This window comes from Chanos chanos, chromosome 10, assembly GCF_902362185.1.
Source record: "Chanos chanos chromosome 10, fChaCha1.1, whole genome shotgun sequence".
NCBI classification, from domain to species: domain Eukaryota; kingdom Metazoa; phylum Chordata; class Actinopteri; order Gonorynchiformes; family Chanidae; genus Chanos; species Chanos chanos.
In genome coordinates this window covers 12,064,717-12,080,840 of record NC_044504.1, presented here as the reverse complement: position 1 = coordinate 12,080,840, position 16,124 = coordinate 12,064,717, and the positions used below count along the sequence as shown (strand labels likewise).

Here is a 16,124-nt window from a genome sequence, read left to right as displayed (position 1 = left end):
TCAGCACACAGTTGTACCTTAAACATGCTAAATGATGTTACCTATAACAAGCACATGAAATGTATTATGTTTGATAACCAGTATCGGTACTGTAATCCTACTAAGCACGTGACGTGCCAAAGACCTGTTAAGGTTTATGCAAATGTATATTAAGATATATTATCGCTGTTTATTGAAATAACTTATTTCTTCTCCTGTAGACGGAGACCTTTGAGTCTAAACCCAGAGGATCGCGTATGTCTTTCTGTTGCGTTAGTCACAGTTCTCTGTCCATACCTTTTTTTTTTTTTCTTTTTTTGTCAGGCTTTCATGATGGAGCTGACAGCGCACCAGAGCAGTGTGGGTAATGTGCTGCAGGCAGGAAACCAGCTTATCGCTCAGGGCAACCTGACTGAGGAGGAAGAGGAGGAGATCAGAGAGCAAATGACCCTCCTCAACTCCCGCTGGGAGAATCTGCGAGTGGCAAGCATGGATCGGCAGGCCAGGTACACACACACACCTCTGCCTACACAGACCCCTCCTGGAGTGTATGTATTTACCATGCATGATCTGATCAAATACAATCTTCACACACATACAAGGATCAAACACTCAGTGCAGTCTCGTTAAACTCATTGAGTTCAGACTGAAGTGGACCCATGTTCAATTGGTTAGCAGTTGATTTCATTTGTGTATCTATCCAAGTATGAGTGAAAGACATCACATGCTTGACTGCATGTCCTTATGCCATGCACTGAAGAGAGATCTGTTGTAATTGAATGAGAAACAATGCACGGTTACTAAGGGGACACTTGGTGTAGATGCTGGTGTCAACTTCTACTGCCTCCTGTACCCAGTGTCCTCAGAGCCAATTAACCTGTTGATTGTGTATGTTAAAACTTGTCTCTGCTGTCATAAGAGAACATTCTGTCTCCCTCTCTGAAAGTTGTAGAATGAATCTAGAAGATTCTGTTTCCTTCTTTCAAAGCCTTCCCATGAATTTTGGTCAGATACATGTAATTTCCAGGAGGGATGAATGTTTTGTTTTTATTTGATCTTTCCCATTGTCCCCTTTCTTCTTTCTTTCTTTCTTTCTTTCTTTCTTTAGGCTTCATGAAGTTCTGATGGACCTTCAGCAACAGCAACTGCAGCAGCTATCTGATTGGCTGACGGAGACAGAGGGGCGTATCCGTAAGATGGAGGCTGAACCAATTGCCGGAGACATGGAGGGATACAAAGCACAAATAGAGCAGCACAAAGTAAGGAAACTATTCTATTTGTGGAGAAAAGGAAACTATTCTATTAGTGGAGAAAAGGAAACTATTTGAGTATGAAGAAAAGAAAAAGTGAGGAAACCTGATTGGATAATAATAAAAAAAATGTATGACGTAAGGTGTGCAGGACACACAGTGGTGCACTTTAGCCAAATGAAAAGGATATTACACCAATAAAATTCTAACCAAAAAAAGAATACTATACCAGGACTGGCGACTTATCTTCAATGTCATTATTCTGGCCACCGGATTTTTAGACTGTTACAGTGGACATGCTTTATTACATTTGTTGTAGCCATTTTGTGAATTAATAACTTTGTGTTTTGTAAATATATCTGAATATTAATATTATTTATGCACCTATGTACCTGTTTGTGCTAAGTTGGAAAAATGACATTCTAGGTGAAAGTTTATGCTTGTACTTACGGTAGAGCCAGGGCACATTTACGTCACCGTGGGAAAAACCCGGGAGAATGGATTTGGAAGTTTGTTTCTGGTAAATGCGGATTGAGTGACGGTGGTTGAAAACGATTTTTTGACCACTTTTGATTCACTTAATTTCCCTTTATATTACAAATCTAAGTTATTTTCGTTTTCTTTTATGTGTTATTGGAATTATCAAGTCTTTTTGGTTGACATCTTTTGTTTCAATAAATGGAATTTCATTAATTTAAAGAAGGACTCGAAAGTGCGTTCAAAACAGCTACCTGCTCATTCATTCCACGGTCTTAATTTGGAAAAGCGAATCATGGAAAGGCCGAGACAACATTTCATTCATAATAAACAAACTCCCCTTTTGCTAAAAATGTTAGCACTTTCTGAGTAAACAGGTAACAGAGAGAGAGAAGAGCACTCCTGATTAGTCAGTCAGAGGTCTGTTAAGCAGGCCACTCATTAACCTCCTCATAAACATACTGTACTGGCCTGTTGATTTTAGTCTTGACCATGTAGTGCTTTAGATCTTTCCAGAAGACTGAAGTGTTGGTTTAGAGTTGGTCCTCCTTATCTACTTTATCTCTGTTTGGATGGACTGGGTGCATTAACGAGTGACATATTTATCATGTTAATGTGGAGAGACAACAATCTGTGTGCGTTGTAGAATACACACACACACACACACACACACAAAAGAAAAAACTGATTTATGTCTGCAGTTGGGCCTAGAAGCCATTACAGAAATTAACTATGACTTTTGTATGTTTGAATTCCATTCAAGCATTGAGTGTTTCTCAGGTTCTGCATGTGTATTGTAAATGAGAGAGAGAGAGAGAGAGAGAGAGAGGGAGAGAGGGAGAGAGAGACAGAGAGAGAGAGAGAGAGAGAGAGAGAGAGAGGAGTGACTGAGCAGATGAGTATATGCCTCAGTGAACAGGATCAAGACTAACACGCTCTGTTTGTTCTGTGTGAGGAGAGATTTCCATCGGTCTCATCGCTGTTTGAGCTTTGTCATGGTCTAAAAACTCGCTCTCTCTTTCTGTCACACACAAGCACACGCAAACACGCTCTCAACTGAAACCAAACCACTACATCTTAATTCTCCTGTGTCATACATACTCAGCAGACATGCTGAAAAGTGAATTTTACACTGTTCACTGACGTCTGTGTAACCATGGCAATATTCCATTATGGGTTGTTATAAGTCAGTCTTTAGTGAGGTGGACTTAATTTAGATCCAGATGATTTATACAGTTCTGTTGACCTATAACTCTTTCCCTCAGGTGTTACAGAATGACCTGGAGCTGGAGCAGGTCAAGGTGAACTCTCTGACACATATGGTGGTTGTGGTGGATGAGAACAGTGGGGAGAGCGCCACTGCTGCTCTGGAGGACCAACTGCAGGTAAAAGTCAACCGAGAATGGCTTCAGAATGAGCCTCAGATACCCCTTTTCCACTGCCGCGGTGTCGGTGCCGGTGCCTAATCGAGCACCGGGGCCGTGCTTTTCCACTGACAAAAAACTGGTGCCGGTGTCTAAAAGCTGGCACCGGCATGGCACCACAGAATTGCTGGTCCTAAAAGTTGGAACCGCTGACGTCAGAGGCTATGCAAATAAAAACCACGCGAGAACCAATCAGTTCAGCATTTGATGTCTTTGCTACGTGACGTTCTCTAGAGAGGCGAGAGTAACAAAAAAAGTCTGACCAAGATAGCGGTAGGCTAAAGGCTATATGTAACATGAAAATATGTATACGATTAAAATATGTATGGGCAATATTTTGTGTCTACATTAACACAGGCTGTTTACATGTTACATGAACGTAGTCGGACCCAGAATGGTAGAAAAAAAACACTCACTCTCTTGGCTCTGGCTGGTGCAAATAGACCACTGCAGACCATCATTTGAACACTCTTTTAAACTTTTGAGCTAGGGGACAGACTTACTATTTTCATGAATTTTGCCCCCAGAGCGAGAAGTTTTAAGGCAAAATTTGTGAGGTGTTTCACTGTGTGGAAGCGTAGCGTAAAAGTAAATTTACAAAAAAGCAAGCAGATGCGTTCTGTCCGACATTATTTTTTCCCCACGGAAAATTACCCACCGGCACCGGCAAGGGCACCAGCACCGTCCTAGTGGAAAAGAGCTAAGAATGGCTTCTGACCAAACTAATGTCACGTTATCTTAATCATTATTATCACTGGCTGATTTGGTCTGCTGTGTAAATATGTGTAAATGTCTCCTGCTTCGGTTCCCATTGTTTGTTTTGGGAGAGTGTGGCTGCACATCTCTTTAAAAATAAGGAGACCTGGAAAAGAGTCAGAGTGGTTGCAGAGCTGCTGCCCCTGAAATGCACAGGGATGTCTGTGAATCAGTGCAGCTGCTTTGTTGCTCTTTGCCCTCTCTCTGAATTTCTAAACTTATTAGACGTCTTCTGATTAGAATCAAGCAGAAATCTCTGAACATTTCCCCAAACATGGTACTCCACACTGTTTGAGCTGGTCTAAGACCTTGGCAAACGGTGCTCTCTCTCCTCCAAATACAACTCCCTCACAGAGATGTTCAGTAGCCTGTTCAGTTGACTGTCCTGCTCTGCCTCACTGACATTAGGGTTTTTTCTTTATCCTTGCAGTCTTTTTTTGATGTGCTTTTAAGTCAGAGAAAGAGGGGGAGAGAGAGAGAGAATGAGAGAACGAGAGAGGGGGGAGGTAATTGTGAAGGACGGCAGAGCTCTGTAATTTGTTTTGTGGTCTGTAATGAAATTGAGTGCTATTTGTGTCTTAACATTTTCATCTGTCTGCTGAAGGGATTGTGTTATTAAGGTCTGAGAAATCTGCTACATTTCTATGCCTCTGAGATCAATTTTGCGGCAAAATTGCTGGAACATTCACTTTGAAGGTGATGGTGTCCTGTTTATGATTAAATGCAGGCTGTTGGGAGTTGAGCACACCCGGGGAGAGATACAGAGGTCTCTCTCCAACTAGTTGAGGAGTGTGCACCAAAACGGCAAAACAGACTTTAAAAAGTCCACTATGCAGATCATGGCTGAACAGGGCAAACTGCACTTAGTTGGATGAATTAGTAAATGCTTTATGTGTAACTCTTCTCTTCTCTTCTCTTCTCTTCTCTTCTCTTCTCTTCTCTTCTCTTCTCTTCTCTTCTCTTCTCTTCTCTTCTCTTCTCTTCTCTTCTCTCCTCTCCTCTCCTCTCCTCTCCTCTCCTCTCCTCTCCTCTCCGGGGTCAGTGTCTGGGTGAACGCTGGGCCGCAGTATGTCGCTGGACTGAAGAACGATGGAATAAACTGGAGGAAATGCACGTTGTGTGGCAGCAGCTGTTGGACGACCAAGTAAGATCCTTTTCTTTACCATGAAAGAAAGAAACAAACAATAGGCTCAGTATGAAGGCCACGCCTTCTATTAAATGATTATCCCATCCCCCTGATTCAAAAATTGGAATCTTTTGGAATCTTCTTAACAAAATGTATGTATTTGCTCAATCACAGAAAAGTTCAAGAATTTTACATTAATGTAATACTAGCAAAGGCACAAATTCAACAAGCTTAAAACTGGCTATGTTATGCAGCATAGCACCTCAATTTGTGTGTGTGTGTGTGTTTGTGTGCATGCGCCTGTGTGTGTTTGTGTGTGTATTTGTTTGTTTGCAGGCTTTGTTCCGTGCTTGGCTGATGGAGAAGGAGAAGGCTCTCAGTGAGGTTCAGATGGTCAACTTAAAAGACCCAAATGAAATCAACGCTAACGTCCGCAGATTAGCCGTAAGCAGCCAAACAAGCGTGGATGTTAACGTCATTAGCATTTGCTGCGATCAGAGATGCTGATTCGCAGAGTGGAGATATTAGATTTGGAGCCTGTGTCAAATTGAATTTCCACCCCACATCACTCCCATTAATGCACACATTTTGAATAATGAGGAATCTTGTTCAGACATTTCTACTGATGTCTGAACACCACAAAATCAAATTCAATCAGGTGTTTACAGGTAAAAAAAGATGATTGGCTATAAAAAAATACACAAATCGGTCACGCTAGGACATGTTTATTCCTTTTTCACAGTACATTGTTGTATCTGTTTCACAAGCCAGTTTTTATGGATTCTGTTTTTTTTTGTCTTGATATTCTTACCTGCCCGTTTCACTGTTGAATTCCTTTCTTTCTTTCTTTTTTTTTTTAATGTCTTTTGAATGTTGTAATGGAGTCAAACCGAACTGGATTGCATAGAACTGAATGACGCTGACTCTTTGACCCTGATGTTTCTCTCTGACAGACCTTAAAGGAGGACATGGCTCTGAAGCGCCGTACTCTGGGAGCTCTGTCTGACGCGGGGCAGGATGTTACTCTGCTCCTCCAGAGCCCGGCAGCCGCCCTCCGCATTGAGGCGGATACCGAGGAGCTGGCCCAGCGCTGGGATAACCTGGTCCAGAGACTGGAGGACTGCTCCAACCAGGCACGAGATAGCTTCCGTTTAATTCCATTCATCTCCTGCCTGTCTGTCAGTCTTTTTATCTGTCTGTGGGCTTGTCTGTCTGCCTGATCCATACTGAGAGGCAGGAAGAATCCTTGAATCACTGAGAATTGATGTGTCCATGTGAACTGGATTTAATGGGGGCACTAATCAGCGTACAACTGAAAGTATCTGCATTGTGGTTGGAAGGCATGTTGTGGTACCTTCCAGTTAGCCAGATGTTGAAATTGTGAAGAGTGCTTTAAAAAGCTCTAAATTTACCTCTTACTGTAAAATTCACTGTAGACTGTCACAGAGTCACTGGACTTAATGGAATAATACACACACACACACACACACACACACACACACACATGTAAACAGGACGCCTGTGCTCTACAAACAGAGGCATATGTCTCACTCTTACCTCCTTTAACAGCCAGCTTGCCTTAAGAAGGTCGACAAATTTCTCTCCTTACAGCACCTGGGAATGAATTGAAATGAAGGGTGTGAAAGTCTATGTGGGTGTATTGAAACAGAGTTAGTGTAGAAGTGCATGTGGATGGGTCAAAATCTATAGGGATTATCTGAGACAGTTAGTGTAGAAGTGCATGTGGATGGGTCAAAATCTATAGGGATTATCTGAGACAGATAGTGTAGAAGTGTATGTGGATGGGTCAAAATTTATAGGGATTATCTGAGATAGAGCTAGTGTGGAAGTGTATGTGGATGAGTTAATACAGTGAGTTAAGTCTGTGAAGATGAGTTAAAGAGTTAAAGTAAATGGTTATTCATGAATTAATGCTGAGTGCTTAGTGTTTGTAGATGTATGAGTTAAAATAGATTTAAAGTAAATGGTTATTGATGAGTTGATACAGAGTGAGTGTAGACATCTGTGAAGATGAGTTAAAATAGAGTTTTTTCTTATAAAATAGCGTTAAAATAGAGTAAATGGTCATGTGGATGAGCTGAGGTGGAACACTGTGGGATCAGATGAGAGAGAGTTAGAGACCCTAGGTGCTATAACACTGACACTGTACTATGTGCTCCCTACCTCTCTTTTGCCTCCCCCCCTCTCTTTCTCTCTCTCTCTCCACCCTGCTGGATGTCTCTGTGCTTGGTAGGATGCTACAAACACTCAAACCTGCACTAAGCTGACACAACAGACTTCTTCAGTATTTCTGTGTCTGGACTGACTTCTGTTTAAGTTGTCTCATTCACAACCTTCATCTGTCCCGTTTCCTAGGTAACTGAAGCAGTGACCAAGGCGGGGATGCCTCAGGTGCAGGAGAGAGTCGTCATGGAGACCGTTACCACAGCAGTCGAGCGATTTGAGCAGACGGTCGCCAGCGACGACCCCGAGCTACCGCCGCCTGCCCCCCCGAAGAGACGGCATCTGGACGCTGACATGGAAGTCAGGAGACTGTAAGAGACAAACACGCTCAGCAACAAACAACTAAAGCTTGTTTACATTTTTTTGTGTGTACAAGCACACATATTCACATATTGTCTTCCTCTCAGGCTTTCTTACTCACTGTATAAAAAAGATATCTTTTCATTAAGGTTTATAGGATTTGCGGTGATACTGACTTTTGTTATTTCATCTTTTGGACAGAGTTGAAAGTGAAATTCCTGAGGTGTTAGCCTTTCTTACTTCTTGGAAAACTGCAGCCAACCGACTGGCCTCTGGAGATGCCTCTGACACAAAGGAAAAACTACAGGTGGAAAAACTGCAAAACTGTCCCTAGTTCTGTTCAGTCAACTTTTCATTTGTGCATTACTGAAAGATTTTTTTTTTTTGGTCCAATCAGGCAGTAGAGGCTGGGCTAGCAGAGAGGGAGGGGCAAGTAAGAAAGGTGATACAGGGAGGAGAGAAAATTCTGGAACAATTGGAAAAGGGTAAGGAATTATGGGTCATTTCTCAAAACACAAACACAAAGCTTGGAGACACCATCTGTCTTTGAATAAAAGCAATGTAGGATTCCTTTTCCTTGCTGTTCCCACTTGTGAGGACAAAGAGCTTTAGAGTGTGTATTTTAGTGAGAGGTCTAACTTAAGAACCAGTCTTTCAGGACAGTAAAGATTTTATTTTATAGGCATTTATGCAAATATTAGGTCCATTTACAAAATATTTGCACACACTCACACACACACACACACACACCAACCTTCTACTACTATACAAACTAAACAAAGTGGATCATTTACCTTTGACAACCTTCTGTCTCTCGTTTCCTGTGTGTCTGTACAGAGGGCCTCCCCTCAACTGACGCTCATTCTGGAGTGAACTTGGTGCGTGGAGAGTGGGAGAACTGTCAAAAACTACTCCAGGACCTAAGAAACAAGCTTTTGCTGGCAGACCGCATCCAAAGCTGCTCTGCTGAACTCCAGGCTCTGGATCAGGCTTTGGTGGAGCCGGAAAAATGGCTGAGCTCTACTGCTGGTTCTACTGCTGATGAGAAGAAACTTCAGGCCCTCAAGGCAGAATGCCAGGTCTCTTTAATGTCTTACCTCCACTGATCTCAAAACCCCTCAAACAGGCCAAACAAACCCTTTACCTCTGAATTTAGAACTTAAGCAACCTCTGGTGGGAATTATCACTAACTCAGAGGCTTTTGGTGTGTTTGTGTGTGAGATAGTGTGTCAGGGTGAATGTGAGTGTATGTGAGAATTCTCGTGAGGTTTTGTTGATGTTAGTGTAGCAGTATTTGTAATAAGTCACTTTCTCTCTCTCTCTCTCTCCCTCCCTCTCTCTCTTCTCTCTCTGTTTCTCTCTGTTCCAGGCTCATTTGGAAGGATTAGCAGCCTTGTCCCCACGCCTTAGCGAACTTTCTTCTCTGGTTGAAGAGCCCAGCGTTCCCGAAACCCTGAAAACCAACTTTGCCACCCTGACCGCCCGCTACTCTTCCACCACTCAGGAACTGACAAAACGAGAGCAGGAGCTCAGTGCAGGTACGATCAAGATGTTCCAGGAACCTCCTAATAACACTTCAGCCACCCTTACTCAGAATGCAGTGTCAGTTCTACCCCCCCCCCCCCCCCCCCCCCCACCCCACCCCCCTTATCCTTCACTTTATAAAGGTATTGCACTGCATTTGTAGTTTTCTGAATTTGGCCGGCTGAAAAACTTTTGAATTGTAGGCCAGTCACAGATGAAGTGTTTACTGAACAGTGTCATACACTTAAAGTGTGGACTTCCCTTCTGGATTGGGTAGCATGCCATGACACAGACTTAAGATTGCACAGGGAAAAACGGAAAAGAAAAGAAGTATAAACAGAGATATTGAGAGACAGTCCTTACAGTTGAGTGGCTGTCTACGAAATTGTGCCATGGTCTGAAACAGCACTCGATTTATTCAAAGTCTTGGTTTCCATGTAGTAGGAACAGGATAACCATAACCAAAAATTCATATCAGGGTATAGTGTACATTTTGGATGGTAATGGTATATATTTGTTGGTATGATATTTTCTGTTGAAATACATTACAGAGGCTTTATTGTGCCCTCCTCCCTCTCACCTCCCTCTGTTCCTCCTCTCTCTGCAGAAGTGAAAAACGGTTTTGTGTACATCAACATTTACATTGCTTTGGGGTTTTTCATCTATTAATCTATAGACTAGTCACCAAACCGCCAGTCATTTTCCAAAATTCAACAAATTGTATAATTTGTTCAACCTAAACATGAAAATAATCCAGTCCAGTTTCCCGCTGTAGTGAAGATTTCTCCCAGTATGATGGCTAAACTGTTTTAAACTGCCCGGCTGTTGTGTCAGTTTCCGTGAGGCCAGAGTGTAGCGAAATGCCTGGACCTCTTGTAAAATCACAGACGCTCTATTTTTAACTGCATGCAGCCGTTCAGCGTATGCCCGCTTTTGAAACGCCTCCCAGAAATCCCACTGGCACTTCCACAGGTTTGAGGATTGAGACATGACTGCTGAGTGACAGAGTGACTGTGTGTTAGGCCTGTTTGTGAACCCTTCAAACACCAGGAGGTTGCGAGCACTGACAAAGAAAGTGACCATTCGCCAAAGGATTTAAAAATGATTAATCCGTGGAGTTAAACGTTAATAACTCTAGTTCAAAGCCTTTGCCATTGACGGCATCAGTGTCAGAACGGTTTGAGACCTCAGGCAACGCACCTGTTCTCCGGTCAGTGTTGCAGGACAGGCAAAGAGAGAGAGAGAGAGGGACTGTGTATGGAGAGGTCTTTTTTTTTTTAAATAACAGCCAAGAGCTGGTTAAGTGCCCAGAAAGTCCATTTTGTCTCAGCGGAAGGGGGACTTAGGTTTAAAATATCCCTCTCTGTGTGCCCTCCCTCTTTCTCCTCTCCCTTTTTTCCTCCCCCTGCTTTCTCTGTGTTCTCCCCACTCCTCTTCCGCTGGCTGGAAAGACTTGTGCATTATGTAACAGGTTAATCATCTGGAAGAGAGAGAGAGAGACAAGGCAGTATGTTTGCAGTTTGAATATTAGAATGTGTGCTGTCACTACATGGATTTTGCTTACTTTTAGTCTTTGTGTTGCCTCACACCCCCTTATGTTTGATACGTTTAGTATGGAGTTGTTATTTAAAAAAACCCCTCAAAACATTAGTCTAAAACATTACCATTCAACAGATCCACAAAATATTCAAATATTCTCAGGCTGTATTTTCTGTCCTCATCCATTAAAGGATGTTTTTGTCAGCTGTGCTCAGGTTTCTACAGTTTGTTGATAATCTATTACATTCCTTAGAGGCTCCTCAGACGGGAGTTTACTGCTGAAGTATCATATTTAACGCATGCACCTGTGACACGCTGAAATAGAAAGAACTAGGCTTTTGCACCCCCTTGTGGTCAGTACGCATCACTGTGAAAGATGAAAAGGCATCCTATGCATTAGAATAGCACTTTAATAGCAGCAGATATACAAACAATTACAAATACATGAATTTCCTCGCTGAAATGACACCTTCAGTTCTTGCATATGGAGAATGCATGCTCCGCTCATGCAAACTCAAGGAGCTCTGCATACGCTGAAAGTCTTGTTCGCATTGGATGTTTAGCCGTCGTATCAAATACAAGGTCTTTCCTCATTAACATAACAACAGCCAGCATGTATACAAGACTCCGCCATTAAGAGTTGTGCTGATTTGAGCTGGTCTGTAGATTTTGTGATCAGATACTGCAAGAACGGGCTACACTGTAGTCCAGGCATCAGAACTTAATGAATAGAGAGCGGTCCACTCCCAGGGATATCTCTCCAGCTCCCTGTGGAATAGTGTCTGTTCAAAGTGACCAAAGTGTTGACTCCACCAAGTGTTCTGCTCACCAGGTCAAACTGAACAATGCTTTCATTTCCACATAGCTCCAGGACATAATCAACTGTTTTTCCCTAAAAATCATAGAATGTTCAGACAGAAAGCAAATAGAAAACTCTTGACCTTCACTAATGCCTACAGAATGTGTGCAATATGAATTTGAAACTCTCTCCCCCCTCTATCCCTCTCTCTCTCTCTCTCTCTCTCTCTCTCTCTCTCTCCCCAGAGTTGGAAAGTCTTGAGCGTAATGCCCAGGCAGCCGGTGCTGTGCAGGAAATTGATGCCAGGCTGAGTGCCCTCAGGGCAAGTGTTGTGGATGTGCCAACAGCAGAACAAGCCGTGGAGAAAGCCCAGGTGAGCCCAGCTCTAAAAAGGGCTTAGAGCTTAAACATTCGTTACACTCTAACAAGTGTAATCCTCAGCAATGGGGTTTATTTCCTGTAATACAATGGTATTTAATAACTTAAATTTTATGGTGAATAGTAATGTAATTCCATAAGGGTTTTTAAACATAACCCTGTAGTTTGGGGCAATGTGGACTTTGTGAACTGTAATACTATGCTTATTGGAAATGGAGTTTATTGACTGTTATAGCATGGGGTTGGGGAATACATTCAGGAATTACCTCTATTACAGTGATGTGCTCATGGGTAAGGTATTTCAGATTAGTGTCGTTCAGTGATAGAAATGCCATGGCCATGGATAATGTAATCCTGAAGAACTCGTGTTGTGGTTGTGAGTAATACTGATGAGTAGATTTTAAAAAGGTGTAGTAAGTGTTTTTCTTTGTATAGGTGTTGTGTGCAGAGGTGGAGCAGCGGCAAGCGAAGACCTCAGACCCCACAGAACTGCAGCAATGGAACCAACTGTCCTCTCAGGCTCGTGACGAGCTGGGCATGCTGCAGTGCATTCTGGGTAGCCTGAGGGACACCCAGGTAAGTGCAATCCAATATAGGCATTTACATACTGAAATATACAAACAGTTGAATTCATACTCACCATATAGGTTACTTACGCTTTGCGGACAAGTTGTTAGTGCCAGCTGGGTCAGGTGTTGCCTAAAACACAGCTTGCAGTGTTGTGTGTGTGTGTGTGTGTGTGTGTATGTGTGTGTGAGTGTGTGTGGGTTAGCAGGTCTTCTCCCAATCATTGCACTTCAGCTATGCTCTCCTAGTGTCAATGGGTGGCTGCTAGGGTCACACAATTTTGTCAAACATCACATCACGACTATTTGGACACATCTGAAATGGAATATGATAAACATTTAACTTAACCTGTCAGGAGCACTGATTCATAGGAGTGATTAAACTTCTTTACCAAATCCATGTTTGCGGTGTCCCGATAAGCAATTATAGCATATAACAGATCCCTGCCAGCCAATCATAATAAAGTATTTCCCATGGCTGTTGCATTAATAGGTTTAATTACATCACAGCCTTTTTTTGGGTTTAGTAATTGCATGTATCAGAATTTTGATTTTCGATGAATTGTGGAGTCCCTAGCACCTGCGCTGTTGCATATGTGTTGTGCTTTGTTTGTCGTTGTCACGGTGTCTTCTTTAAGCTGCTATGTGTGGCGTACTGTGTGTTGTCGTCGCTGTGGTGAGCAGGTACGGAGTGCAGAGGTGTGCCGTTGGCTGGACGCTGTGCAGGAGCTCCTGGCACATGACTCCGCCAGTACCAGCGACACCGACAAGCTTCAGGAAGAACTCAACCAATGCAAGGTCTCGTCTCCGCACGCTTTAAACCACACCTCCCCCCACCTGCCGTACCCCACAGCACACGTTCTCCTTTAGCCCTAAGACAAACACTAGCTTTATCCTTTCGTTTACAATTCTGCGATGCCTGCCGAGTCCTGCTCTTTAAAGAGACTGCTGTTTGAGGCAAACTGAGGCAGGCTGCTGTTTTACCGAGCCAAACGAGAGTTCTCAGTGACCCTCAGCTGCGTTACGATGAAGAGGTCAGACCTCGCTGACCTGGTGATATTCCAGCCGTGTTACAGACAGCCTCGGTCAAATTTCTCATGGCTGTAAAAACGCTTGAAACAACAAACACCAGCAAAAACAGGCAGCTTGTGGCCTGGCTGACGAGGCTTTCCACACACAGCCAAAGGGAAATGATGTGTGCATACAGACGTGTCGTCCACTCAGGCCCTCTGTCAAATACAACACGCTGTTTTCCTTAGACATGCTTTTCTAGTTTTAGGTCACGTAACTTAAAACGGTAAACATGCTGTCAAAATCGAGAACTGTTTTGCGAGAGAATTAAAATTGTTCAAAACTGTCTCCTTTGGTACTCTCACTTCTGCGTGAAAGTCTCTGTGGAGAAAAAAATGAGAATTATGTGTTTAAAATGTGTTTATTTGTCATTCAGCTGTGGAACAAACACAAAAACTGCTGTGTATGAAATGAGCTGTCTCCACTTTAAGTCTGCAACGGTACAGTGTCAAAGTCTTAGATGTTGTTGCCAAAAAATGAGGTGTAGTCTCCGTATTTTCCCACGCTGATACAGGCTTTTGACTGATGTTGTTTGTTCAGTGTTCAGTGTCTTTCCAGGACAGTTATGTTTCTGTCCGTCTCCAGATTTTCAATGTTCGCCCCTCACATCTTGTGGCTATATAGCGAATGCTTTCATTGACGCTGCATTTTTGTGCCTCGTAAACTTTGACAATTTTTAAGACAGAGCAGTAAGCTGTTTTGGTTGGCGTCTGCCAAAGTAAAATACCCGTCAGCATTTGGACATTTGGTAACTTGGCTCTGCCTGAAGTCCTTGTCTTGTCTTCTTAAGGAGTATGTAGGGGAGATGGAGGCTGTGGAGGCCTCACTGAAACAGATGGCTGAGAATGTGACAGCGTTGCAGGAAACTGCAGTACCAGGATTGACCAGGTGGGGGCAGTTAGGGCTTGAGGAGAACCAGAGACGGTGGGATACTCTCAGCAAACAGGTAAGAAAGAAAGAGGTAAAACCTTCTTCTTTCTTTCAGAAGAAGAAAGACTGAGAGGAAACAAGAGGACAAAATAAGAAAGGGATATAAAGAGAAGGTGTAGAAGAGAAGAGGAGTACATAAGAACACATGGTGAACTTGTACACTAGGTTAACTTTACTAGAGTTGAGAGAAACTCTCGCGGAGTAGTGTAACCCCGAACAGTTCAGGTGCTACTCACAAATCCAAGCTGCTTTTGTCCATCATCTTCCCCTAGTTTAATGTGGTTTAATACTGTTCACTAAATTTTTAGATAAAGTTCTCTTTCAGTGAGCTTATAGAGCGGATTTGTGATGTATATTTGCATACTCCTCTTTGATTTGATCTGGGAGCTTTAACTCTTCTCTGATTGGTCAATCTATCAATTAGCCTTTAATGGAGTTGTAATGGCCTTGCTCTTTGTTTTCTGAACAGTTGCTTAGCCACCAGGAGCGAGTGTGTGAAAGTCAGGAGAAAGCGGTGAACCTGAGGAAAGACTTGGCCGAGATGGAGGAGTGGATGACGCAGGTGGACGAGGAGTTCCTCATGAGAGATTTCGAATACAAGAACCCGGAGGAACTGGAGGGAGCTCTGCAGGAGATGAGGGTAATGCTGATGTGACATAGAGTGACATAGACATGATTTAACCTGTCAAAAGCATGTAAGAATATGCTGTGTTACCCTATGGACAAAAGCTTTTGTTTAGTCTGTGTTTTAATGACTTTGCCATCATGTTAGAGAGACAGTGCACCTCGGTGAATAATGACACTCCCTTTTGTGGATTCTGTTTTTGGTCAATCATTTGACTTATTCTTGATATGAAAAAGAATGTCATAAAGTAACTACATATCTCACGCTATATTTGTCTTGCACGGGACAGTTGTGATTAATTATGCGGTTCATGTTTTAGTGCTATTTCTATTTCTGATTTTTTTTTTTTTTTGTAAATCATTCTTGCAGAGCGTGTAGGTGTACTACCACAGTGATTTAAAGCCGTGAATGTTAAATGGTGTGTTTGAGACTCGTGTCTGTGTTAACGAGCTGTGTGTGTGTGTGTGTGTGTGTGTGTGTGTGTGTGTGTGTGTGTGTGTGTCTGCGCTCTGTCAGAGGGCTAAAGAGGATGTGTTGCAGAAGGAGGTGAGAGTGAAGATTCTGAAGGACAGTATAAACATGCTGACGGCCAAAATGCCGTCCGGGGGCCAGGACCTGACTGCCGAGCTGGCGACGGTGCTGAAAAACTACCAGAAACTCTGTGACAGAATCAAGAGCAAGTGTCACACACTGGAGGTACTCTGAAGACACTAAACACAAACGCGCACATACACACATTTACACACACACACACAAGAGAAATGTTCCAAGGTCAGTAGTGTTACACTGAAGACATGTTGTGTCTGTCTGTAGGAGGTTTGGTCGTGTTGGATTGAACTGCTGCAGTATCTGGATTTGGAGTCAAACTGGCTCAATAGTCTGGAGGAGAAAGTTCAGGCCACACAGAACCTTCCAGAAAACACAGAAGTTGTGAATGAAGCTTTGGAGGTAATGAGCCCATCCTTCTCTCTGTTTCTCTCACTCCCTCTGTACGTCATACACTAGGGGTGTAACGGGTTTGTAATAAAACTAAAACTTTTTTTTTTTTTTTACACCTCAGCTCTTGTAAGTGAAGTTTTTTGTTATTAGTTTTTTTTTTTTCCCTTGAATGTGCTGCCAAATCATAGGGAACCTAT

At 42.8% G+C, this 16,124-nt stretch overlaps 1 protein-coding gene across 4 annotated transcripts in view; it reads left to right on the top strand.

The window, feature by feature from the left end:
- Positions 1-16,124, top strand: part of utrn (utrophin) — a 157,100-nt gene that overhangs the window by 34,919 nt on the left and 106,057 nt on the right. For all 4 annotated transcript variants that reach the window (XM_030786403.1, XM_030786402.1, XM_030786400.1 and 1 more), the window contains exons 11-28: positions 304-485; positions 1,088-1,238; positions 2,972-3,091; positions 4,929-5,030; positions 5,349-5,456; positions 5,966-6,145; positions 7,389-7,567; positions 7,758-7,863; positions 7,954-8,041; positions 8,394-8,635; positions 8,926-9,094; positions 11,664-11,791; positions 12,232-12,372; positions 13,047-13,160; positions 14,224-14,379; positions 14,833-15,003; positions 15,505-15,684; positions 15,802-15,936. In XM_030786403.1, coding sequence (XP_030642263.1) covers positions 304-485; positions 1,088-1,238; positions 2,972-3,091; positions 4,929-5,030; positions 5,349-5,456; positions 5,966-6,145; positions 7,389-7,567; positions 7,758-7,863; positions 7,954-8,041; positions 8,394-8,635; positions 8,926-9,094; positions 11,664-11,791; positions 12,232-12,372; positions 13,047-13,160; positions 14,224-14,379; positions 14,833-15,003; positions 15,505-15,684; positions 15,802-15,936 — 2,652 coding nt within the window. The remainder of the gene's footprint in view (positions 1-303; positions 486-1,087; positions 1,239-2,971; positions 3,092-4,928; positions 5,031-5,348; positions 5,457-5,965; positions 6,146-7,388; positions 7,568-7,757; positions 7,864-7,953; positions 8,042-8,393; positions 8,636-8,925; positions 9,095-11,663; positions 11,792-12,231; positions 12,373-13,046; positions 13,161-14,223; positions 14,380-14,832; positions 15,004-15,504; positions 15,685-15,801; positions 15,937-16,124) is intronic.